Source organism: Nerophis ophidion, linkage group LG10 (assembly GCF_033978795.1).
Source record: "Nerophis ophidion isolate RoL-2023_Sa linkage group LG10, RoL_Noph_v1.0, whole genome shotgun sequence".
NCBI lineage: Eukaryota > Metazoa > Chordata > Actinopteri > Syngnathiformes > Syngnathidae > Nerophis > Nerophis ophidion.
Genome location: NC_084620.1, coordinates 51,686,079 through 51,713,478, shown reverse-complemented (window position 1 = coordinate 51,713,478; position 27,400 = coordinate 51,686,079). Strand labels below are relative to the sequence as shown.

The following is a 27,400-nucleotide window of genomic DNA, read 5'->3' as shown; positions in this document are numbered from 1 at the left end:
CAGTAACACACTACGCTGACAGGGAATCAAATCCTGCAGTGCCAGACGTGTCCCCCTGTTTACGCCATTGCGTGTCCAGGCCCGTCTGAAGTTTGCCAGAGAGCACATGGGAGAATGTCATGTGGTCAGATGAAATCAAAATATAACTTTTTGGTATAAACTCAACTTGTCGTGTTTGGAGGAAGAAGAATACTGAGTTGCATCCCAAGAACACCATACCTACTGTGAAGCATGGGGGTGGAAACATCATGCTGTGGGGGTGTTTTTCTGCTAAGGGGACAGGGCGATTGATCTGTGTTAAGGAAAGAATGAATGGGGCCATGTATCGTGAGATTTTGCGTCAAATCCTCCTTCCATCAGTGAGAGCTTTGCATGGTTGACCAAATACTTATTTTCCACCATAATTTGCAAATAAATTCTTTAAAATTCCTACAATGTGAATTCATGGATTTTTTTTTCACATTCTGTCTCTCACAGTTGAAGTGTACCTATGATGAAAATGACAGACCTCCGTCATCATTTTAAGTGGGAGAACTTGCACAATCGGTGGCTGACTAAATACTTTTTTGCCCCAAGTGTGTGTATATATATATATATATATATATAAATAAATAATAAATGGGTTGTACTTGTATAGCGCTTTTCTACCTTCATCTACCCATTCACACACACATTCACACACTGATGGAGGGAGCTGCCATGCAAGGCGCCAACCAGCACCCCTCAGGAGCAAGGGTGAAGTGTCTTGCTCAGGACACAAAGGACGTGACGAGGTTGGTGCTAGGTGGGATTAGAACCAGGGACCCTCGGGTTGCGCACGGCCACTCTCCCACCGCGCCACGCCGTCCCTATATATATATATATATATATATATATATATATATATATATATATATATGTGTATATATATATATATATATATATATATATATATATATATATATATATATATATATATATATATATATATATACACACACACATATATATGTATACACATATATATATATGTATATATATATATATACATACATGTATATCTGTCACGGTAGTGCATGTCGGCGGCTGATGGCGTGACCCCAGGATACAGAGACGGAAGGCAGCGAGCAGGCCAAATAATTTAAAACTTGAGAGAGCAAAACTCAGCGTGAACAAAGGGCTAGTGGAGTAACTCGTGCACAATAAATAGTCCAGCACTAGCAAGGAGCAACATGTCAACCTAAATGGACGTGATTAGAAATACAAAACAGGTGCACTGGCAGGAAACTCAACAAAGTGAAGGTGCAGCAAAAAACTGGAAGTACAACCGAAATAAGAGCACCGCACAGGAAATGATAGCTAATGTGGTTTCATGGCACAATTAAGCATTACAATGTTTGTTTTTTTTTATTTATTTAAAAATTGTGTATTAAAATAATTTGATAAAAATATACAAGAAATTACAGATGTATGTTTTTCATTTTATGTTTTTTCTCAATGACAAAATAAATATAAAAGAGTATACTTTTAAGACAAGTATGTACTTAACCCTCCTCTCCGGATGTCATGTTGTCTGTCGCCATCTAGTGGCCGAAAGCGGCAACACTCACTGTTTCATGAGGTTGATCAAAAATGATGCAGTCGCTCAGTTTTATTTTGAAAAATACTTTGTTAAAATAATACAACAAAACTCCAAAATATAATATTTTTAATCGATTTTCTTCCTTTTTTACAAATATATCCTAAACTTTCCTCCTTTCGGAACGCTAAGTAGAAAAGCAGTGATGAGAGGGATGACTGAACATGTCGTGGATGCAGCTGATGTTGTCTGCTATGAAAAGCCCCAAACCTCTCTCTTGTTTTGCATGAGAGATATTTGCCATCCTGTTTCATTATACTCACTCCCAAAGGTTGAGCCTCCCTCCCTGTTGGGAATCTTCAAGGATGGAGCCCACTCCACCTTTAAGGATGACAGACCTGATGATGACGGACAGGAAGCCTGCAAGCATCACTCCAAGCTGGAGGGGAGACTTTATTAGTTTTGCAAATAAGTGCATCTAAGTGCAATGTATTCACAGCGCTTCACTTTTTCCACATTTTGTTATGTTACAGCCGTATTCAAAAGTGGGACAAAATGAATGGTTGTCCTCAAAATTCAACACACAATACACCGTAAAGACAACATTGTTGTCCAACTATTCACACCACTTCACTTCTTCCACTTTTTGTTATGTTACAGCCTTATTCCAAAATGGAACAAAATTAATTGTTGTCCTCAAAATTCTACACACAATACCGCATAATGACAACATTGTTGTCCAACTATTCACGCCGCTACACTTTTTCTATCTTTTGTTACGTTACAGCCTTATTCCAAAATGGAACAACATTTATTGCTTTCCTCAAAATTCTACACACAATACCCCATAATGACAACATTCTTGTCCAACTATTCACACCACTACACTTTTTCTACCTTTTGTTATGTTACAGCCTTATTACAAAATGGAACAAAATGACTTGTCCTCAAAATTCTACAAACAATACCCCATAATGACAGCATTGTTGTCCAATTCACAGCGCTAAATTTTTTCCACCTTTTGTAAAGTTACAGCCTTATTCCAAAATGGAACAAAAAATAATTGTTGTCCTCAAAATTCAAAACACAATACCCCATAATGACAACATTGTTGTCCAACTATTATCACCACTTCACTTTTTCCACCTTTTGTTATGTTACAGCCTTATTCCAAAATGGAACAAAATTAATTGTTGTCCTCAAAATTCTACACACAATACCTCATAATGACAACATTGTTATCCAATTCACAGCGCTTAATTTTTTCCACCTTTTGTTATGTTACTGCCTTATTCCAAAATGGAACAAAATTAATTGTTGTCCTCAAAATTCTACACACAATACCGCATAATGACAACATTGTTGTTCAACCATTCACACCGCTACACTTTTTCGACCTTTTGTTATGTTTAAGCATTATTCAAAAATGGAGCAAAAATAATTGTTGTCCTCAAAATTCTACACACAATACCCCATAATGACAACATTGTTGTCCAATTCACAGCACTTCATTTTTTCCACCTTTTGTAAAGTTACAGCCTTATTCCAAAATGGAAAACATTTTATTTTCGCCCTCAAAATTCTACACACAATACCCCATATTGACAACATTGATGTCCAACTATTCACACCGCTACACTTTTTCTATCGTTTGTTAGGTTACAGCCTTATTCCAAAATGGAACAAAAATAATTGTTGTCCTCAAAGTTCTACACACAATACCTCATAATGACAATATTGTTATCCAATTCACAGCGCTTAATTTTTTCCACCTTTTGTTATGTTACAGCCTTATTCCAGAATGGAACAAAAATAATTGTTGTCCTCAAAATTCTACACACAATACCTCATAATGACAACATTGTTATCCAATTCACAGCGCTTAATTTTTTCCACCTTTTGTTATGTTACAGCCTTATTCCGAAATGGAACAGAATTAATTGTTGTCCTCAAAATTCTCCACACAATACCGCATAATGACTACATTGTTGTCCAACTATTCACACCGCTACACTTTCTCTATCTTTTGTTATGTTACAGCCTTATTCCAAAATGGAACAAAAAATAATTGTTGCCCTCAAAATTCTACACACAATACCCCATAATGACAACATTGTTGTCCAACTATTCACACAGCTACACTTTTTCTATCTTTTCTTACGTTACAGCCTTATTCCAAAATGGAACAAAAATAATTGTTGTCCTCAAGTTTCTACACACAATACCTCATAATGACAACATTGTTATCCAATTCACAGCGCTTAATTTTTTCCACCTTTTGTTATATTACAGCCTTATTCCAAAATGGAACAAAATTTATTTTCGCCCTCAAAATTCTACACACAATACCCCATAATGACAACATTGTTGTCAAACTATTCACACCGCTACACTTTCTCTATCTTTTGTTATGTTACAGCCTTAATTCCAAAATGGAACAAAAAAATAATTGTTGCCCTCAAAATTCTACACACAATACCCCATAATGACAACATTGTTGTCCAACTATTCACAGCGCTTCACTTTTTCCACCTTTTGTTATGTTACAGCCTTATTCCAAAATGGAACAAAATTAATTGTTGTCCTCAAAATTCTACACACAATACCGCATAATGACAACATTGTTGTCCATCTATTCACACCGCTACACTTTCTCTATCTCTTGTTATGTTACAGCCTTATTCCAAAATGGAACAAAAATAATTGTTGTCCTCAAAATTCTACACACAATACCGCATAACGACAACATTGTTGTCCAACTATTATCACCACTTCACTTTTTCCACCTTTTGTTATGTTACAGCCTTAATTCCAAAATGGAACAAAATACATTTTTGTCCTCAAAATTCTACACACAATACCGCATAATGACAACATTGTTGTCCAACTATTCACAGTGCTTCATTTTTTCCACATTTTGTTATGTTACAGCATCATTATTCCAAAATGGAACAAAGTATTTGTTTTCCTCAAAATTCTACACACAATACCCCATAATGACAACATTGTTGTCCAACTATTCACACCACTACACTTTTTCTACATTTTTTTATGTTACAGCCTTATTACAAAATGGAAAAAAATGACTTGTTGTCCTCAAAATTCTACAAACAATACCCCATAATGACAGCATTGTTGTCCAATTCACAGCGCTAAATTTTTTCCAACTTTTGTAAAGTTACAGCCTTATTCCAAAATGGAACAACATTTATTTTTGCCCTCAAAATTCTACACACAATACCCCATATTGACAACATTGTTGTCCAACTATTCACACTGCTACACTTTTTCTATCTTTTGTTACGTTACAGCCTTATTCCAAAATGGAACAAAAATAATTGTTGTCCTTAAAATTCTACACACAATACCTCATAATGACAACATTGTTATCCAATTCACAGCGCTTAATTTTTTCCACCTTTTGTTATGTTACTGCCTTATTCCAAAATGGAACAAAATTCATTTTCGCCCTCAAAATTCTACACACAATACCCCATAATGACAACATTGTTGTCCATCTATTCACACCGCTACACTTTCTCTATCCTTTGTTATGGTACAGCCTTATTCCAAAATGGAACAAAAATAATTGTTGTCCTCAAAATTCTTCACACAATACCCCACAATGACAACATTGTTGTCCAACCATTCATACCGCTACACTTTTTCTACCCTTTGTTATGTTTAAGCATTATTCAAAAATGGAGCAAAAATAATTGTTGTCCTCAAAATTCTACACACAATACCCCATAATGACAACATTGTTGTCCAATTCACAGCACTTCATTTTTTTCACCTTTTGCAAAGTTACAGCCTTATTCCAAAATGACACAAAATAAATGTTTGTCCTCAAAATTCTACAAACAATACCCCATAATGACAACATTGTTGTCCAATTCACAGCGCTTCATTTTTTCCACCTTTTGTAATGTTACAGCCTTATTCCAAAATGGAACAAAAATAATTGTTGTCCTCAAAATTCTACACACAAGACCCAATAACGACAACATTGTTGTCCTACTACTCACACCACTTCACTTTTTTAATCTTTTGTTATGTTACAGATTCCAAAATGGAAGGGGGAAAAAAAACAAAAAAAAATTTGTCCTCAAACTTCTACACACAATTCCCGATAATGACAGCATTGTTGTCCAACTATTCACACCGCTTCACTTTTTCCACCCTTTGTTGTGTTACAGATTTCAAAATAGAACAAAATAATTTGTTTGTCCTCAAAATTCTACACACAACACCCCATAATGACAACATTGTTGTCCATCTACTCACACCGCTTCACTTTTTTAATCTTTTATGTTACAGATTCCAAAATGGAAGGGGGAAAAAAAACAAAAAACTGTTGTCCTCAAACTTCTACACACAATTCCCGATAATGACAGCATTGTTGTCCAACTATTCACACCGCTTCACTTTTTCCACCCTTTGTTATGTTACAGATTACAAAATAGAACAAAATAATTAGTTTGTCCTCAAAATTCTACACACAATACCCCATAATGATAATGCGAAAAACGTATTTTTGACATTTTTGCAAATCCCATGTACATCAGCATTCACAGCCTTTGCCGTGATGGTCAAAAGTGAGCTCGGGTGCAGTGTCAACTGATCACCTTGGAAATGTTCCTACAGCTTAATGGGAGTCCACCTGTGGTAAATTTAGCTGGTTGGACATGATTTAGAAAAGCACACGGTCTATATAGAAAGTTCCACACTTGACAGTGCATAAAACCAAGAATGAAGTTGAAGGAATTGTTTGTAGGCGTACGAGACAGAATGCTCTTGAGGCACAAACCTGGGGACGGGTACAGAAAGGTACTGAGTCTCCGGTCTGATGAGACCAAGATGGAAGTATTCGGCGTGAATGTTTGGAGGACACAAAACCACCCCTCATCTTCAGGCCAACAGTGCTGGCGACTGGGAAACTAGTCTGGATAGAGGGAAAGATGAATGCAGTAATGTGCAGAGACACCCTGGATGAAAACCAACGCCTCCTATCGCGACCGAACATCCATCCATCCATCCATTTTCTACCGCTTATTCCCTTTGGGGTCGCCTGGGACGCTGATGCCTATCTCAGCTACAATCGTGCAGAAGGCGGGGTACACCCTGGACAAGTCACCACCTCATCGCAGGGCCAACTCAGATAGACAACATTCACACACTACGGACCATTTAGTGTCGCCAATCAACCTATCCCCAGGTGCATGTCTTTGTAAGTGGGAGGGGCCTATTCCCAGCCGCATGTCTTTGGAGGTGGGAGTGGCCTATACCCAGGTGCATATCTTTGTAAGTGGGAGGGGCCTATTCCCAGGCGCATGTCTTTGGACGTGGGAGTGGCCTATCCCCAGGTGCATATCTTTGGAGGTGGGAGGGCCTTATCCCAGGCGCATGTCTTTGGAGTTGGGAGGGGCCTATCCCCAGAAGCATGTCTTTGGAGGTGGGAGGGGCCTATCCACAGGTGCATGTCTTTGGAGGTGGGAGGGGCCTATCCCCAGAAGCATGTCTTTGGAGGTGGGAGGGGCCTAGTCCCAGGTGCTTGTCTTTGGAGGTGGGAGGGGCCTATTCGCAGGGGCATGTCTTTGGAGGTAAGAGTGGCCTATCCCCAGGTGCATATCTTTGGAGGTGGGAGGGGCCTATCCCCAGGTGCATGTCTTTGGAGTTGGGAGGGGCCTATCCCCAGAAGCATGTCTTTGGAGGTGGGAGGGGCCTAGTCCCAGGTGCATGTCTTTGGAGGTGGGAGTGGCCTATACCCAGGTGCATATCTTTGTAAGTGGGAGGGGCCTATTCCCAGGCGCATGTCTTTGGAGGTGGGAGTGGCCTATCCCCAGGTGCATATCTTTGGAGGTGGGAGGGCCTTATCCCAGGTGCATGTCTTTGGAGTTGGGAGGGGCCTATCCCCAGAAGCATGTCTTTGGAGGTGGGAGGGGCCTATCCACAGGTGCATGTCTTTGGAGGTGGGAGGGGCCTATCCCCAGAAGCATGTCTTTGGAGGTGGGAGGGGCCTAGTCCCAGGTGCTTGTCTTTGGAGGTGGGAGGGGCCTATTCGCAGGGGCATGTCTTTGGAGGTAAGAGTGGCCTATCCCCAGGTGCATATCTTTGGAGGTGGGAGGGGCCTATCCCCAGGTGCATGTCTTTGGAGTTGGGAGGGGCCTATCCCCAGAAGCATGTCTTTGGAGGTGGGAGGGTCCTAGTCCCAGGTGCATGTCTTTGGAGGTGGGAGGGGCCTAGTCCCAGGTGCTTGTCTTTGGAGGTGGGAGGGGCCTATTCGCAGGGGCATGTCTTTGGTGGTAAGAGTGGCCTATCCCCAGGTGCATATCTTTGGAGGTGGGAGGGGCCTATCCCCAGGTGCATGTCTTTGGAGGTGGGAGGGGCCTATCCCCAGGTGCATGTCTTTGGAGGTGGGAGGGGCCTATCACTAGGTGCCTGTCTTTGGTGGTGGGAGGGGCCTATCCACAAGTGCATGCCTTTGCAGGTGGGAGGGGCCTATCCCCAGGTGCATGTCTTTGGAGTTGGGAGGAAGCCGGAATACCCGAAGGAAACCCACGCAGTCACGGGGAGAACATGCAAACTCCACACAGAAAGATCCCGAGGCCGGGATTAAACCCAGGACTACTCCGGACCTTCGTATTGTGAGGCAGACGCACTAACCCCTCTACCACCGTGCTGCCCGCGACCGAACATGTGACTTTTTTTTTTTTTTTGCACATGGTTTTGATTAAATTATAAGGTATTGTGTGGAGAATTTTGAGGGAAAAAAGGCATTTATACAATTTTGGAGGAAAAGTGAAGTGCGGTGAGTACATATTATTCTGCCGTTGCAATAATCACACACCTGGAACACATCTGTCCACACCACTGCTTTCAGCCCGCCCTGTCGCACAAACACACACACACACACACACACACACACACACACACACACACACACACACACACACACAAGAGCATCATTTTGTCTGCCTGCATTAGAAGGAGCCCACCCTTGGCCTACCACTGTGCAGTAAAAGGTGCAGACCACACCGGTGGAAATGAGGGCGCTCCAAAGGTCCATGCCGGTCACTGTGAGGGGAGGTAAAGACCAAAGGAACTTAAAGAACCTTGGAGAACCTCGGCGTGGGAGCGAGGGCGGCATACCTTGGTTTAGAGCCAGAGCTGGGGTGTAGATGACTATTCCTGTGTAGAGAACCTGCAGCGAGCAGCAGGAGACGTGAGTCACTTCATGTTCAAGTACACAAGCAGTAACGTAGTCAGGTTGTGTAAATGCTAAATAAAAAGAGACTACAACAAATCCTTTTCAACTTGTATTCCATTGAATAGACTGCAAAGACAAGATAGTTCATGTTCACACTGAGAAACTTTGCAAATGTTCATGAACTTAGAATTTATACATTGCAAAAAAGGTATTTTTACCAGTGTGTTACATGGCCTTTCCTTTTAACAACACTCAATAAAGGTTTGGGAACTGAGGAGACACATTTTTGAAGTGAAATTCTTTCCCATCCTTGCTTGATGTAAAGCTTTAGTTGTTCAACAGTCTCCCGCCTCATATTTTGGCCTTCACACATTTTCAAGGCCGGTATAGTACCCGCACTCTTTTTGTCATGATCTGGGGTCTGGATCATGTTGTCTGTTAGTTTTTGGACTCTTTTAGTTCCTGTTTTACGCTCCCTTGTTGAGTTACCGTGACGACTCACTAGTTTCACCTGCCTCATGTTTTTTTTCCCCCCATTTTGGAATCTGCAACATAATGTGGAAAAAGGGAAGCGGTGTGAATAGTTGGACAACGACGTTGTCGTTATGGGGAATTGTGTGTAGAATTTTGAGGACAACAATTCATTTTGTTCCATTTTGGAATAAGGCTGTAACATAATAAAAGATGGAAAAAGTGATGCGGTGTGAATAGTTGGACAACAATGTTGACATTATGGGGTATTGTGTGTAGAATTTTGAGGACAACAATTCATTTTGTTCCATTTTGGAATAAGGCTGTAACATAACAAAAGGTAGAAAAAGTGTAGCGCTGTTAATACTTGGACAGCAATGTTCTCATTACGGGGTATTGTGCGTATAATTTTGAGAACAACAATTCATTTTGTTCCATTTTGGAATAAGGCTGTAACATAACAAAAGGTGGAAAAAGTGAAGCGCTGCAAATAGTTGAACAACAATGTTGTTATTACGGGGTATTATGTGTAGAATTTTGAGGACAACAATTTATTTCGTTCCATTTTGGAATAAGGCTGTAACATAACAAAAGGAGGAATCAAGTGAAGTGCTGTGAATAGTTGGTCAACAATTTAGTCATTACGGGGTATTGTGTGTAGAATTTTGAGGACAACAATTCATTTTGTTCCATTTTGGAATTAAGGCTGTAACATAACAAAAGGTGGAAAAAGTGAAGCGCTGTGAATAGTTGGACAACAATGTTGTCGTTACGGGGTTTTGTGTGTAGAATTTTGAGGACAACAATTCATTTTGTTCCATTTTGGAATAAGGCTGTAACATAACAAAAGGTGGAAAAAAGTGAAGCGCTGTAAATAGTTGGACAACAATGTTGTCATTACGGGGTGTTGTGTGTAGAATTTTAAGGACAACAATTTTTTTTTTTCCATTTTGGAATAATGCTGTAAAATAACAAAATGTGGAAAAAAGTGAACCGCTGTAAATAGTTGGACAACAATGTTGTCATTACGGGGTGTTGTGTGTAGAATTTTGAGGACAACAATTAATTTTTTTCCATTTAGGAATAAGGCTGTAACATTACAAAAGTTAGGAAAAGTGACGCGCTGTGAATAGTTGGACAACAATGTTGTCATTACACCCCGCCTTTTCTGTCCTAACGCAGTGCGTCTCGTTCGCTTACGAGTCAAAACTTCCAATTTTTGCCAGGGAAATCCAGTTTTTGTCCTTCTTTCCCGGCGTTTCCCCACCCTTTTGTTTATTTTCGCTACCGCAGCGACGGAGTCAATTAGCCCGTTCACCTGTGTGATGTTCCAAATAAGCCTTTGACGAGCATTCCTCAACTTTTCTCAGTCTTTTTTGCCACCTGTGCCAGCTTTTTTTTGGCATCTAATTCCAAATGAGCTAATATTTGCAAAAAATAAAGTTTGCCAGTTCCAACGTTAAATATCTCGGCTTTTTCACTCCAGCGTTCACGTGGACACGCCCCCCCTTTTCCTTTGCTTACGAGTCAAAACTTCCAATTTTGGCCGGGGGAATACAGTTTTTGTCCTTCTTTACCGTCGTTTCCCCGCCCTTTTGTTTATTTTCGCTACCGCAGCGACGGAGTAGATTAGCCCGTTCCCCTGTGGGATGTTCCAAATAAGCCTTTGACGAGCATTCCTCAACTTTTCTCAGTCTGTTTTGCCACCTGTGCCAGCTTTTTTTTGGCCTCCAATTCCAAATGAGCTAATATTTGCAAAAAATAAAGTTTGCCAGTTCCAACGTTAAATATCTCGGCTTTTTCACTCCGGCGTTCACGTGGACACGCACCCCCTTTTCTGTCCTAACGCAGTGCGTCTCCTTCGCTTACGAGTCAAAACTTCCAATTTTTCAGTTTTTGTCCTCCTTTCTCTGCGTTTTTCCTCCTTTCTCGGCGTTTTTCCGCCCTTTTGTTTATTTTCGCTACCGCAGCGACGGAGTCAATTAGCCCGTTCACCTGTGGGATGTTCCAAATAAGCCTTTGACGAGCATTCCTCAACTTTTCTCAGTCTTTTTTGCCACCTGTGCCAGCTTTTTTTGTCATCTAATTCCAAATTACTTAATATTTGCAAAAAATAACAAAGTTTCTCAGTTTGAACGTTAAATATCTCAGCTTTTTCACTCCGGCGTTCACATGGACACGCCCCGCCTTTTCTGTCCTAACGCAGTGCGCTTTCTTCGCTTACAAGTCAAAACTTCCAATTTTTGCCGGGGGAATCCAGTTTTTGTCCTTCTTTCCCGGCGTTTCTCCGCCCTTTTGTTTATTTTCGCTACCGCAGCGACGGAGTCAATTAGCCCGTTCACCTGTGGGATGTTCCCAATAAGCCTTTGACGAGCATTCCTCAACTTTTTTCAGTCTTTTTTGCCACCCGTGCTAGCTTTTTTTGGGCTCAAATTCCAAATGAGCTAATATTTGCAAAAAATAAAGTTTGCCAGTTCCAACGTTAAATATCTCGTCTTTTTCACTCCGGCGTTCACGTGGACACGCCCCGCCTTTTCTGTCCTAACGCAGTGCGCCTTCTTCGCTTACAAGTCAAAACTTCCAATTTTTGCCGGGGGAATCCAGTTTTTGTCCTTCTTTCCCGGCGTTTCCCCACCCTTTTGTTTATTTTGGCTACTGCAGCGACGGAGTCAATTAGCCCGTTCACCTGTGGGATGTTCCAAATAAGCCTTTGACGACTATTCCTCAACTTTTCTCAGTCTTTTTTGCCACCTGTGCCAGCTTTTTTTGTCATCTAATTCCAAATTACTTAATATTTGCAAAAAATAACAAAGTTTCTCAGTTTGAACGTTAAATATCTCAGCTTTTTCACTCCGGCGTTCACGTGGACACGCCCCGCCTTTTCTGTCCTAACGCAGTGCGCCTTCTTTGCTTACAAGTCAAAACTTCCAATTTTTGCCGGGGGAATCCAGTTTTTGTCCTTCTTTCCCGGCGTTTCCCCACCCTTTTGTTTATTTATGCTAGTGCAGCGACGGAGTCAATTAGCCCGTTCACCTGTGGGATGTTCCAAATAAGCCTTTGACGACTATTCCTCAGCTTTTCTCAGTCTTTTTTGCCACCTGTGCCAGCTTTTTTTGTCATCTAATTCCAAATTACTTAATATTTGCAAAAAATAACAAAGTTTCTCAGTTTGAACGTTAAATATCTCAGCTTTTTCACTCCGGCGTTCACATGGACACGCCCTTCCTTTTCTGTCCTAACGCAGTGCGCTTTCTTCGCTTGCAAGTCAAAACTTCCAATTTTTGCCGGGGGAATCCAGTTTTTGTCCTTCTTTCCCGGCGTTTCTCCGCCCTTTTGTTTATTTTCGCTACTGCAGCGACGGAGTCAATTAGCCCGTTCACCTGTGGGATGTTCCCAATAAGCCTTTGACGAGCATTCCTCAACTTTTTTCAGTCTTTTTTGCCACCCATGCTAGCTTTTTTTGGGCTCAAATTCCAAATGAGATAATATTTGCAAAAAATAAAGTTTGCCAGTTCCAACGTTAAATATCTCGTCTTTTTCACTCCGGCGTTCACGTGGACACGCCCCGCCTTTTCTGTCCTAACGCAGTGCGCCTTCTTCGCTTACAAGTCAAAACTTCCAATTTTTGCCGGGGGAATCCAGTTTTTGTCCTTCTTTCCCGGCGTTTCCCCACCCTTTTGTTTATTTTGGCTACTGCAGCGATGGAGTCAATTAGCCCGTTCAGCTGTGGGATGTTCCAAATAAGCCTTTGACGAGCATTCCTCAACTTTTCTCAGTCTTTTTTGCCAACTGTGCCAGCTTTTTTTGTCATCTAATTCCAAATTACTTAATATTTGCAAAAAATAACAAAGTTTCTCAGTTTGAACGTTAAATATCTCAGCTTTTTCACTCCGGCGTTCACATGGACACACTCGCCTTTTCTGTCCTAACGCAGTGCGTCTCCTTCGCTTACGAGTCAAAACTTCCAATTTTTCAGTTTTTGTCCTCCTTTCCCGGCGTTTCTCCGCCCTTTTGTTTATTTTCGCTACCGCAGTGACGGAGTCAATTAGCCCGTTCACCTGTGAGATGTTCCAAATAAGCCTTTGACCAGCATTCCTCAACTTTTCTCAGTCTTTTTTGCCACCTGTGCCAGTTTTTCTTGGCATCAAATTCCAAATAAACTAATATTTCCAAAAAACTAAGTTTGCCAGTTCCAACGTTAAATATCTCGGCTTTTTCACTCCAGCGTTTACGTGGACACGCCCCGCCTTTTCTGTCCTAACGCAGTGCGTCTCCTTCGCTTACGAGTCAAAACTTCCAATTTTTCAGTTTTTGTCCTTCTTTCCCGGCATTTCCCCACCCTTTTGTTTATTTTCGCTATCGCAACGACGAAGTCAATAAACCCGTTCACCTTTGGGATGTTCCAATTAAGCCTTTAACGAGCATTCCTCAACTACTCTCAGTCTTTTTTGCCACCTGTGCCAGCTTTTATTGGCAACAAATTACAAATGAGCTTATATTTGCAAAAAATAACAAAGTTTCTCAGTTTGAACGTTAATTATATTGTCTTTGCAGTCTATCTAATTGAATATAAGATGACATTTATTTCTATTTCGCATTTCCACAGGGTGACAACTTGACTGATTTAGGCCTATTCTGATTAAATGGCTTCTTACGGTCTGCACAATGAAGAGGAGAGTCCCGAGCAGGCGGGTGGCTCTGTTGAAACGTAGTTCCAAATACTGTACGGATGCATAATGTTGTGGTGAAGCAACTGTTGAATAATGGCAGCATTTTAAAAGTCTTACTTCATAGGTGCTGGTGATGGCCAGCCGGTAGAAGACCGGGAGGAACACCTCAGACGTCAGCATCACAGTCATCAGGTACGACAGACCATAGAAGGCGATACTGCCTCCATAGCGGTACACCTGCAAAAAAAAAAAAAAAGGGATATAATAATAACGGAGATATAATATCTTGAGGTTTCCCGCACCTCTGCCGGGTTGGAGAGCACGGTGACGGCCGACATGAAGCTGGCGGTCAGCGACAAGGAGACGGGAAGAGCCGTGAGCCTCCGTCCGCCAGTCAAGAAGTCCTGCGAGCTCCTCTGGCCCCTGTCCGCCCAGGCCCGGTACACCCCGATGGCGGCGGACACAGCCAGCGTGCAGGCCAACACCACGTAGTCGGCCGCCGCAAACGAGCCGAGGACCACGGGCGCCATGTCCAGGTCGACTATAAAAAAACGAGGGGAAGTGGAGTCCGGCGTTTATACGCTCGGCAACATCAGGAATGGAAGCTTGTTATGTGCTGTGAAGAGGGAAGGGGGAGGTGGACATTCCAGGCAGGTACAAGATAATTGCTGAGTCCACTCCAAACTGTGGTCCAAGTACGTATCAAATGTGCACAAAGTGTTCTTTGTCTTTTTCCGACCGGCCCTGTTTGTTCTTTAAACACTGAACTTTCTCTTCTTCGGAGGTCCGTGCTCAAGCAGTTTTAACAAGTCAGGCTTGGGGCGGTATAGCTCGGTTGGTTGAGTGGCCGTACCAGCAACTTGAGGGTTGCAGGTTCGAGTCCCGCTTCCGCCGTCCTAGTCACTGCCGTTGTGTCCTTGGGCAAGACACTTTACCCACCTGCTCCCAGTGCCACCCACACTGGTTTAGATGTAACTTACATATTGGGTTTCACTATGTGAAGCGCTTTGAGTCACTAGAGAAAAGCGCTATATAGATGTAATTCACTTCACTAATTCACTTATATAGCGAGCTAAAAGGCTTCGTAAGTCCCATTCTCCATCAAATATATACCGTATTTCCTCGAATTGCCGCCAGGGCGCTAATTAACTTAAAAACTCTTCTCACTCCCGCGCTTACCAAAGGCATGCGGTAAAAGTAAGCATGTGCTAGTTATTTTAAAACCTCTTCTCACTCCGGCACTTACCAAAGGCATGCAGTAAAAATTTGAGTGTGATGTAAGCTTGGACTTTAAATCCTACTGAATAGCTCTTAATCTTCTTCCCTTTATGCGATTTCAAATGACCGGTATTGAAATCAGCCTCCTCCATTTTGAAAATGATGACTGTGTGTTTAGCTCAGTTGGTAGAGTGGCCGTGCCAGCAACTTTAGGGTTGCAGGTTCAATTCCCGCTTCTGCCAACCTAGTCACTGCCGTTTGTCCTTGGGCAAGACACTTTACCCACCTGCTCCCAGTGCCACCCACACTGGTTTAGATGTAACTTACATATTGGGTTTCACTATGTGAAGCGCTTTGAGTCACTAGAGAAAAGCGCTATATAGATGTAATTCACTTCACTAATTCACTTATATAGCGAGCTAAAAGGCTTCGTAAGTCCCATTCTCCATCAAATATATACCGTATTTCCTCGAATTGCCGCCAGGGCGCTAATTAATTTGAAAACTCTTCTCACTCCCGCGCTTACCAAAGGCATGCGGTAAAAGTAAGCATGCGCTAGTTATTTTAAAACCTCTTCTCACTCCGGCACTTACCAAAGGCATGCAGTAAAAATTTGAGTGTGATGTAAGCTTGGACTTTAAATCCTACAGAATAGCTCTTAATCTTCTTCCCTTTATGCGATTTCAAATGACCGGTATTGAAATCAGCCTCCTCCATTTTGAAAATGATGACTGTGTGTTTAGCTCAGTTGGTAGAGTGGCCGTGCCAGCAACTTTAGGGTTGCAGGTTCAATTCCCGCTTCTGCCAACCTAGTCACTGCCGTTTGTCCTTGGGCAAGACACTTTACCCACCTGCTCCCAGTGCCACCCACACTGGTTTAGATGTAACTTACATATTGGGTTTCACTATGTGAAGCGCTTTGAGTCACTAGAGAAAAGTGCTATATAGATGTAATTCACTTCACTAATTCACTTATATAGCGAGCTAAAAGGCTTCGTAAGTCCCATTCTCCATCAAATATATACCGTATTTCCTCGAATTGCCGCCAGGGCGCTAATTAATTTGAAAACTCTTCTCACTCCCGCGCTTACCAAAGGCATGCGGTAAAAGTAAGCATGCGCTAGTTATTTTAAAACCTCTTCTCACTCCGGCACTTACCAAAGGCATGCAGTAAAAATTTGAGTGTGATGTAAGCTTGGACTTTAAATCCTACAGAATAGCTCTTAATCTTCTTCCCTTTATGCGATTTCAAATGACCGGTATTGAAATCAGCCTCCTCCATTTTGACAAATGATGAGAGGGGAAGTGTCACTCGTGACGTCACGAGTTTGACCCGGCGGTAATTCAAGGCAGCCGCATACTATATGCCCTGCGGCAATTCAAGGAAATACGGTATTTATAACCTTCTTATTGTAATTGAAAAATCTCTAATCTTTAGAAATCTGCCAATGCTAAGCATGTTTCTCATGGGAAAAAAATTATTATTATTCTTACAGTTTTTTTTCCAATTGCTTACACACTAAATTTTACTTTATTCACGCAGTTAATAAAAGTCTACACACAGTAAATAAAACCACTGTGCAGATTTGCATAATATTAGACATAAACTCTGCTTCACAGTTTTTGTGAAATATTACACACAATGTTGGCCCTGCGATGAGGTGGCGACTTGTCCAGGGTGTGCGCCGCCTTCCGCCCGATTGTAGCTGAGATAGGCCACAAAAGGGAATAAGCGGAAGAAAATGGATGGACAGTATTTATAGTTATTCCAAATACAGTCCTGGTCAAAAGTTGTAAAGATAATAATGTCATGGCTGTCTGGAGTTTCCAAGCATTTCTACAACTCTTATTTTTTTGTGATGTAGTGATTGGAGCACATACTTGTTGCTCACAAAAAAAAAATCATGAAGTTTGCTTCTTTTATAAATGTATCATGGCTCTGCTGAAAATGTGAGGGTCAAAAGTATACATACAGCAATGTTAATATTTGCTCACATGTCCCTTGGCAAGTTTCACTGCAATAAGGCACTTCTGGCAAGCTTGAATTTTTGGACAAAATTGCTGCAGTTCAGCTAAATGTGTTGCTTTTCTGACATGGACTTGTTTCTTCAGCATTGTCCACACCTTTAAGTCAGGACTTTGGGAAAGCCATTCTAAAACCTTCATTCTAGCCTGATTGAGCCATTCCTTTACCACTTTTGACGTGGTAAAGGAATTGGAATGCGGTTAGAAGACCCAAATGTGCTCAAGACCCAACCTCCGGGCTGATGATTTAAGCTTTTTCTGAAGAATTTGGAGGTCATCCTCCTTTTTCATTGTCCCATTTAAAGCAGCAGTTCCATTGGCAGCAAAACAGGCCCAGAGCATAATACTACCACCACCATGCTTGACAGTAGGTGTGGTGTTCCTGGGATTGAAAGCATCACCTTTTCTCCTCCAAACATATTGCTGGTTATTGTGGACAAACAGCTAAAATTTTGTTTCATCTGACATCACATGGACAAAGATAAGACCTTCTGGAGGAAAGTTCTGTGGTCAGATGAAACAAAAATGGAGCTGTTTGGCCACAATACCCAGCAATATGTTTGGAGGAGAAAAGGTGAGGCCTTTAAATCCAGGAACACCAAACCTACTGTCAAGCATGGTGGTGGTAGTAGTTTTATGTTCTGGGCCTGTTTTGCGGCCAATGGAACTGCTGCTTTAAATGAGACAATAAAAAAGGAGGATTAGCTCCAAATTGTCCAGGACAAGCTAAAATCATCAGGCTGGAGGTTGGGTCTTGGGCGCAGTTGGGTGTTCTAACAGGACAATGACCCCCAAACACACGTCAAAAGTGGTAAAGGAATGGCTAAATCAGGCTAGAATCAAGGTTTTTCGGAATGGCCTTCCCAAAGTCCTGACTTAAAGGTGTGGACAATGCTGAAGAAACAAGTCCATGTCAGAAAAGCAACACATTTAGCTGAAATGCAGCAATTTTGTGGTGAAAAATGTAAGCAGAAGCTTGTGGATGCCTACCAAAAGTGCCTTATTATAGTGAAACTTGCCAAGGGACATGTAAACAAATATTAACACATATATATATATATATATATATATATATATATATATATATATATATATATATATATATATATATATATATGTTTATATATATATATATATATATATATATATATATATATGATTATTGGATATGATCCAATTGTGTACCGTTACTTAAGTATAACGAATGACTTTTGACCATCAAGTGTCAAATGAGGACCCTAATGTTTATATCTAAGTTTTTTTATTTTTATTTTGTTTTTTATTTAATAACAAACACTTTCAACAAATCACGACATCAGCAAAACATGTCAAGGAAAGACAACAAAAGCAAATAGAGTATTAAATATTAATAGAATAGAAAATAGTTTTATTGTCATTATTACAGTGGACAGGTTCAAAGAACAACGAAATTGGAGCAGATAAATTAATAAATAATAATAATAATAAACAATATGAAAAAAGGGACTACCTAAATCATTTTAAATGTTTTTAACAAAGATGTCATTTTAAGGGCTTTTGTACACTTAATCATTCTCCAAGATGTGATTGATAATTGTAAACCATTAAGCCAATTCGAAAAAGTAGGCCTTACTTTCATAAATCGACATTCATCCAGATTTTTTTTGCCTGGAGAATAATAATGTTGACAAACATTTATATGTCACCCTCGTTTATAAAGTATAAACATTTTTATTTCGAAGTCTTCTAGCTTCTGCGTCGGCCTGAACGAAACCGGAAGTCTTAAACCGAAGCGGAAGTACTTAGTGGGGAACCATCTTGTCTGGTGTGTGCTATCCCGTCTGACCATGCGGATGTTTTCTTCTTCCCATGATGCTTTGCTCCAGCATGGCTGCCCCGTACTGTCGACATGTGTTTAGAATAAACACTTTCTGACTTTTACAAACTGATTTAAGTTCTAAATGATTTAAGTTCTAAATGTGTCATTTTAATCGCGGGGCAGAATCGGAATCGAAGTGAAGTGGCGACACGCACCGAAGCGAAGATGAAGCTGAAATCCAAGTCTTCCTCTCACAAGTCTGAGAACACATACAGGGTAAGAATTCTTCAACTTATGTTTCAACACTTTATAAAATTGTATTGTAACACAGTTAAGTGGCTTTTAACTTGATATAATTTTATTCAAGCTAATATTTTATTTTGAAAGTCCAACACTGCTAGCTTCATTTGTTTCGGTGCCTAACTATTGATGTGAGGATATCAAAATATCACGGTACGATATCGGCAATCGATCAATAAAAGTGTATTTATATAGCTCTAAGTCACCAGTGTCTCAAAGGGCTGCACAAGCCACAACCACATCCTCTGTTCAGAGCCCACATAAGGGCAAGGAAAAACTCAACACAATGAGGTAACGATGAGAAACCTTGGAGTGGATCTAGTTAAAAGGGAGAGTCCAGTCCATAGTGGATCTAACATAATAGTGTGAGTCCAGTCCATAGTGGATCTAACATCATAATGAGAGTCCAGTCCATAGTCGATCTAACATGATATTGTGAGATTCCAGTCCATAGTGGATCTAACATAATAGTGTGAAAGTGCAGTCCATAGTGGATCTAACATAATAGTGTGAGAGTCCAGTCCATAGTGGATCTAACATAATAGTGTGAGAGTCCAGTCCATAGTGGATCTAACATAATAGTGTGAGAGTCCAGTCCATAGTGGATCTAACATCATAGTGAGAGTCCAGTCCATAGTCGATCTAACATAATAGTGTGAGAGTCCAGTCCATAGTGGATCTAACATAATAGTGTGAGAGTCCAGTCTGTAGTGGATCTAACATAATAGTGTGAGAGTCCAGTCCGTAGTGGATCTAACATAATAGTGTGAGAGTCCAGTCCATAGTGGATCTAACATAATAGTGAGAGTCCAGTCCATAGTGGATCTAACATAATAGTGTGAGAGTCCAGTCCGTAGTGGATCTAACATAATAGTGAGAGTCCCGTCCATAGTTGATCCAACATATTAATGTGAGAGTCCAGTCCATAGTGGATCTAACATAATAGTGTGAGAGTCCAGTCCATAGTGGATCTAACATAATAGTGTGAGAGTCCAGTCTGTAGTGGATCTAACATAATAGTGTGAGAGTCCAGTCCATAGTGGATCCAACATAATAGTGAGAGTCCAGTCCATAGTGGATCTAACATAATAGTGTGAGAGTCCAGTCCGTAGTGGATCTAACATAATAGTGAGAGTCCCGTCCATAGTGGATCCAACATATTAATGTGAGAGTCCAGTCCATAGTGGATCTAACATAATAGTGTGAGAGTCCAGTCCATAGTGGATCTAACATAATAGTGAGAGTCCAGTCCATAGTGGATCTAACTTAATAGTGTGAGAGTCCAGTCTGAATTGGATCTAACATAATAGTGAGAGTCCAGTCCATAGTGGATTTAACATAATAGCGTGGGAGTCCAGTCCATAGTGGATCTAACATAATTGTGAGAGTCCAGTCCATAGTGGATCCAACATAATTGTGAGAGTCCAGTCCATAGTGGATCTAACATAATTGTGAGAGTCCAGTCCTTAGTGGATCCAACATATTAATGTGAGAGTCCAGTCCATAGTGGATCTAACGTAATAGTGGGAGTCCAGTCCCTAGTGGATCTAACATAATAGTGAGAGTCCAGTCCATAGTGGATCTAACATAATAGTGAGAGTTCCAGGCCATAGTGGATCTAACATAATAGTGTGAGAGTCCAGTCTCCAGTGGATCTAACATAATAGCGTGGGAGTCCAGTCCATAGTGGATCTAACATAATTGTGGGAGTCCAGTCCCCATAGTGGATCCAACATATTAATGTGAGAGTCCAGTCCATAGTGGATCTAACATAATAGTGTGAGAGTCCAGTCCATAGTGGATCTAACTTAATAGTAAGAGTTCCAGGCCATAGTGGATCTAACATAATAGTGTGAGAGTCCAGTCCATAGTGGATCTAACATAATAGTGGGAGTCCAGTCCATATTGGATCTAACATAATTGTGAGAGTCCAGTCCATAGTGGATCCAACATATTAATGTGAGAGTCCAGTCCATAGTGGATCCAACATATTAATGTGAGAGTCCAGTCCATAGTGGATCTAACATAATAGTGTGAGAGTCCAGTTCATAGTGGATCTAACATAATAGTGAGAGTCTAGTCCACAGTGGATCTAACATAATTGTGTGAGTCCAGTCCGTAGTGGATCTAACATAATAGTGTGAGTCCAGTCCGTAGTGGATCTAACATAATAGTGTGAGGGTTAAAGAAAATAACTGCTTTTTGGAGAAACTCCAACATCATGTTTTCTCCTCTATCATAAAACCCAAACGTGTGCATGGTGCCATTGAAAGTTGTCAGGAGGTTCTCTGCTCTCTCTAGTGCCAGAAAAAACTACATTGACAGGAGTTCAGTTCTCATCTGATACCGTAACACACCACGCCATTATAGCTGGCATTTTTAAAAAACAAAATACTGCGATTTTTACAATATTTTTGAAAAAATATTCAATTTCTTTCAGTTTCTCACTTTTGCTGAAAGACTATCCAATGTCAACATTGATGTCATCCACCGCATCGACAGAACGGGATCATATGCAGAGGTACGCCAATATAAAACACATTTTAGCCTTTTCTTCCCTTCTAATTGATGTTTTTTTTTAACACCCAGGAAGTAGAAACCCATTTCTTTGAAGGCCTGACAAAATGGAGGGACCTCAATTTGACAGAAAATTTCAGTATGTAAAACATTTAAATACTGCCCTTGTTGTGCTTGTTATGCCACTAAAATTGTTTGTTTTCCTCAGCTACATTTTTCAAGGAGGTCTTCAACAAGAGCCAATCCTTCCACATGTTGGTTTTTCATCAGAAGTCCATAGTGGAGAGTCTGAAAAGTCACTTATCTGTCAAGAGCAATCTTGCCTATCAACCTCTGCTGGAGTAAGTGGTCTTTATTTGCATTTAAGCGTGTGTTCATCAGATAAACATGATGGCTGTCTAGTGTCCATATGCGTGGACAGCACCTTTTAGCTCTTATTTCCAAAATGGTGTACACTACTGAATTGGGGTCTTATGGCCACTTATGTGGACACTTATACTGCCATCTGGTAGTGTCAGAATAGTACAGCATACAATGGAATTTGGGGGAAAAAATTGTAAAAATAAGAATTATCATGTCACTAAACATGAGGTACACATTTGTGTACTTATGGACTAAGTACATCATACCAAAAGATGATTCTCAGTTTAATTCTAATTAGGGTCCTATAAGCCCAAATAGCAAAGAGAGACAAAAAAAAAGCATGTAAACAAACAGCTTGGGCCTTAAGAGGTTACAAAACAGTCCAAACAGAAAAATGATCCAAAATCAAAACCACAAAAACAGTATATAACAAATGCAAACGTGTTGGCCATTGGAGATAAATGTTAGGTTACTTTTGCTAGTAACGAGTAATTTCATTACTTCATCGTCGTTACAGATGTGTTGTGTGTTTGGCACGCTACTTTTGATGTGGTTGTGTAGCACAGCAAGTTCAATAAAATAGTAACTTTTTTACAAATTAAACAACATAAACTTCATATTAGGGAAAGGCGATACGGTCTTTTGTTAATATGGGGATATACTATCAAAGCGCTTTGGGCTCCTTAAAAGGGCGTAGAAAAGCGCTATACAAGTACAACCCATTTACCATTTGTTTAGGCCATGTGTGTCAAACTCTGGCCCGCGGGCCAAATCTGGCCCGTCGTGTAATTTAATTTGGCCCTTGAGGCAATATCAATTTAGCATTAGAGCTGGCCCGCCGGTGTTATACAGCGTCGGTGCCGCTGTAACACCGGATTCACCGCTAATACTCCAATACCAACCCTCCTATTTTTCCCGGTAGTCTCCCGAAGTTCAGTGCCCTTCCCGAAAATCTCCCGGGGCAACCATTCTCCCGAATTTCTACTGATTTCCACCTGGACAACTATATTGCATTTAAGGCGCTGCCTTTAGCGTTCTCTATAACCTGTCGTCACGTCCGCTTTTCCTCCATACTAACAGCGTGTCACATAATATTTGTGGCTTTTACACACACACACGCACAAGTGAATGCAAGGCATACTTGGTCAACAGCCATACAGGTCACACTGAGGTTGGCCGTATAAACAACTTTAGCACCGTTACAAATATGCGCCACACTGTGAACCCACACCAAACAAGAATGACAAACACATTTCGGGTGAACATCCGCACCGTAACACAACAGAACAAATACCCAGAATCCCTTGCAGCACTAACTCTTCCGGGAAACTTCCAGCAAACTGACCAATAATTAAAGTTTTCATTCATGCATTTTCTCTTGCTACTTCAAGGCTTGAATGTTTGGTTCATTCATTATTGTTATTTTATTTTCAAATTTATTATTAACCTGTGGAAAAAAATTGATATTGACCTCAGAGGATTGCAAATAGAAACAAAAAGCATAACATTTTTATTAAAATTGTATTTGATATGACATTGATATTTTTTTTTATTATTATTATTATTATTTGAAACTGGATTTTGCCTTTCACTAAAGTAATAAAAGCCTTGTTTGTTCAATATTTAATGCAAAACTTGTTTGGGTCCTTATTAAAAGATTAATTTGTTCCGTTTAAAATTTTGGCCCACTCTGTATTTGAGTTTGACACCCCTGGTTTAGGCCATGTTGCGATACACCATATATATCTGGATATTTTGCCTTAGCCTTGAATGAACACTTGATACATATAATCACAGCAGTATAATGATTCTATGTGTCTACATTAAAACATTCTTCTTCATACTGCATTAATATATGCTACTTTTAAACTTTCATGCAGAGAGAGAAATCACAACTAAAAGTGTATTTATGAAACAGTTATTAAGCAGTGGCACAAAACTTCATGTCATTTCCAAAACAGAACGTGCAAGATTGTCGGAGACATTTTAAATCAAGCTATATGAGCGCACTTTTGTGCATGATGTCACTAATATGACATATCAAGACAACACTAAATTAAAGTGCACTTTTTATACAGAACGCCACTATAGTTTAAAACAAATAAAGTGCACTTTTGTGCATGATGTCAAACAAGATATTTCAATAAGTTTCTAATAAAAATGAGCTGCATAATAGAATAGAATAGAATAGAAAGTACTTTATTGATCCCTGAGAATAGTGTATCCCCTTCACTATGTGGTAGGTTCCTGCGGACGTTATCTCCTACTGTTGATGACTATTTGTTTCATACGGTGTTGATCTGGAAATGGTTGCTTGAGCATTTTGTGGGTGTTGACATGCTGAGTTTCAAGCACTTTTCATTCTCTAGCGGGTGACTTTTCAAATGATGTTACATATTAGCAGTAATGCTACGTTTTGTAGCAACGCTTTTTCCGCTCACTTAACATATTGTGGTTGTCTGTTCAACATCTTCCCGCTTGAAGCCAAACCACCGCCAGATGCTGTTTTTCTAGGAATTATTTTTTCTTTTATTTGTTGCCAGATGCACACCTTCTTTTTATTGTATTACCACTCGCATCACAGCTAACATTACCCATGCTGCTACCTCTCCGCTCCGCGAGGGCGTATGACGTTGCACGCGCGACAGTATGTGACTTATGTACGAAGGTGCGCTTGATTTATGTCTCTGTGAGAAGGAGAGACAAGAAAGAGAGAGAAGAGCCTGTAGTGTAATGCCCGCAGCTAAAAGCAACTGCATGAGAACAAATACTCAAATGTCACGATATAGTCATTTTCTATATCGCACGGAGACAAACCCGCGATATATCCAGTATATTCCATATATCGCCCAGCCCTACTTGATATTGAATAGGAAGAGGCCAACAGCAATTGAGGCACAGTACACACTACTAGTACTACTACTACAAGGCAACAATGAACAACAAATCAATAATTGAAGTGACAAACTTGCAGTCCTGCAATACCCCATTTGTGGACAAGGGGACCACAGCCATTCAAGCACATGCAATCTCTTTATTAACTAGCGCTAACACAATCCAGTGCAAAGATTCAACAGAGGTGCTGGAATGCAAGCGCTGAAAAAGCTAAGAAACCCAGCTTAGCTAAAATGCTACTCTGAGTGCGCTCTCGCTGACGTCGCTTGGACACACGCGCCGCTCTTTTAAGGCCCCCGCGCACTGCTCTCATGAAACGTCAATCTCTTTTTTCCTACCATTTCCATAGTAATTAATTACATTGGTTGAAGATTAATTCTGCTAGTAATTCAGTTAAAGTACAGAGTAATGCTCATTAATTACTTTTTAATGGTCATTTTCCGAACATTGTAGCCAAGTGAGCCATATCTAACCCTGTTCTTCATTTCCAGCCTGGTGGTGCAGCTGGCCAGAGACCTGCAGACCGACTTCTACCCTCACTTCCCGGACTTTTTCACTCTGATCACGTCAATGCTGGACACCAAGGACACAGAGGTGCTGGAGTGGGCTTTCACCTGCCTCTCCTACCTGTACAAGTACCTGTGGCGGCTCATAGTGAAAGACATGGTCAACATATACAGGTGAGACGTTTTCATCATGCACTCATCCTCAAGATGTCTGGCAGGGTACATTGTTGCCATCTACGACTGTGCATTTAGTAGGTATGTGTCTGTGCTAACCCTCAAGGTACAGTTTTCTCGATATGTCCGTTTTCAGCCAGTATTTTTAGATAATGCTCATAATAATAAATAAACCCTCATTGCTGTAAAACAACAGTGCATCAAAATGAATGTCGTTATCAATTGTTGAGCTAGGCTAGTCTTCCACTAAGCATCTCATTTTGGAATACTGCCGTTTTTCCTTCTACTATCGGAGAAGCAAACATGGGTTTTAAAACACAAAGGGCATAAAAAAGAAAAAAAATCCTGTCAAATGACATATTTTTAAAATCAGATTAAATACACTTTTGAATGTGGATTATTGTATTTTTTGGACCATAGGGCACACGGGATTAAAAGGCCCACTGCCGATGAGCGGGTCTAGTCAGGTCTTTTCTCATACAAAAGGCGCACCACATTATAAGGCACATTAAAGGGGTCGTATCATGAGTGTGTGTGTGTGTGTGTGTGTGTGTGTGTGTGTGTGTGTGTGTGTGTGTGTGTGTGTGTGTGTGTGTGTGTGTGTGTGTGTGTGTATATAATGTGTATGTGTGTGTGTAAATTATATATATATTTGTATATTTGTGTGCGTGAATACATATGTGTGTGTATATATATGTAAGTGTGTATATATCTATATATCTATATATATGTGTATGTGTATACATACTATACAGTATGTGTGCATATATATATATATATGTATACAGTGTATATACATGTGTATATATGTGTGTGTGTGTATAGTTATCTTCCAGGGAAATTCAAGATCTGGTGTTACCAGTTCACCTTATACCATCGCCTGATGTGGCCCTTGAAGTTGTGCGACATCACCTCCACAACAGTCCTCAAAATGGACTCAAAAGCCAATAACTACATCCGCAAATGGCTGGGCCTTCCCAGATGTCTTTCCAACACGGCACTGTTTGGAAGAGCCATTCTGAAGCTGCCACTGAAATCCATCAGCTTGGGCTACAAACAGGAGAAGGTAAGGCTCGTGTTCGAGCTCAGAGACTCACCTGATCCGTCTGTCCGTAACACCAAGACCCAAGTCTGTACAGGGCGTAAGTGGAATGCTATGCAGACAGTAGACCAGGCCATCGTCCGGCTGAAACACCAGGAGATGGTAGGACAGATACAGTCTGGCAGAGCCGGCTTCGGATGGGGAACAGCACCCAAGATGTGGTCCAAAGCCTCAAGGAAGGAAAGAAAAGATCTGGTGATCTCAGAAGTGGTCAAGATGGAAGAGGAGAGCTATATGATCAAGGCTGTGGGCCAACAGCAGCAGGGGAGATGGACCAATTGGGAGGCCGTTGTCAACAGAGTTGTTACGTGGGCAGACATGTGGAAGATGCCCCAGGCGAGGCTAAGTTTCCTCATCAGGGCCACGTACGATACCCTCCCCAGTCCCAGGAACTTGCATGTGTGGTACGGGGCAGAGGTGATCTGCCAGCTCTGTGACTCCCAAAACCCAAGCTTGCATCACATTCTTTCTGGCTGCGAGATGGCTTTGTCGCAGGGCCGGTATGGTTGGCGGCACGACCGCGTCCTGCGGAAGCTGGCTGAAATTCTGGAGGCACGCAGAGTGGAAGCAAATGGGGCCACTCCGGGAACAGC

At 41.0% G+C, this 27,400-nt stretch overlaps 2 protein-coding genes across 2 annotated transcripts in view; one reads left to right on the top strand and one right to left on the bottom strand.

Annotated features, from left to right (window-relative positions):
* slc5a8 (solute carrier family 5 member 8) overlaps positions 1-14,725 on the bottom strand; it is a 31,083-nt gene extending 16,358 nt beyond the window's left edge. Inside the window, exons 1-7 of the mRNA XM_061914060.1 lie at positions 14,212-14,725; positions 14,027-14,146; positions 13,895-13,960; positions 8,711-8,762; positions 8,568-8,635; positions 8,409-8,447; positions 1,882-1,997 (exon numbers count right to left, since the gene is read on the bottom strand). Of these exons, the coding sequence (XP_061770044.1) occupies positions 1,882-1,997; positions 8,409-8,447; positions 8,568-8,635; positions 8,711-8,762; positions 13,895-13,960; positions 14,027-14,146; positions 14,212-14,439 (689 nt within the window). The 5' untranslated portion in view covers positions 14,440-14,725. The remainder of the gene's footprint in view (positions 1-1,881; positions 1,998-8,408; positions 8,448-8,567; positions 8,636-8,710; positions 8,763-13,894; positions 13,961-14,026; positions 14,147-14,211) is intronic.
* A 4,223-nt stretch (positions 14,726-18,948) lies between these two features.
* utp20 (UTP20 small subunit processome component) overlaps positions 18,949-27,400 on the top strand; it is a 104,477-nt gene continuing 96,025 nt past the window's right edge. Inside the window, exons 1-5 of the mRNA XM_061914056.1 lie at positions 18,949-19,226; positions 21,691-21,771; positions 21,840-21,906; positions 21,976-22,108; positions 25,517-25,705. Coding sequence (XP_061770040.1) covers positions 19,176-19,226; positions 21,691-21,771; positions 21,840-21,906; positions 21,976-22,108; positions 25,517-25,705 — 521 coding nt within the window. The 5' untranslated portion in view covers positions 18,949-19,175. The remainder of the gene's footprint in view (positions 19,227-21,690; positions 21,772-21,839; positions 21,907-21,975; positions 22,109-25,516; positions 25,706-27,400) is intronic.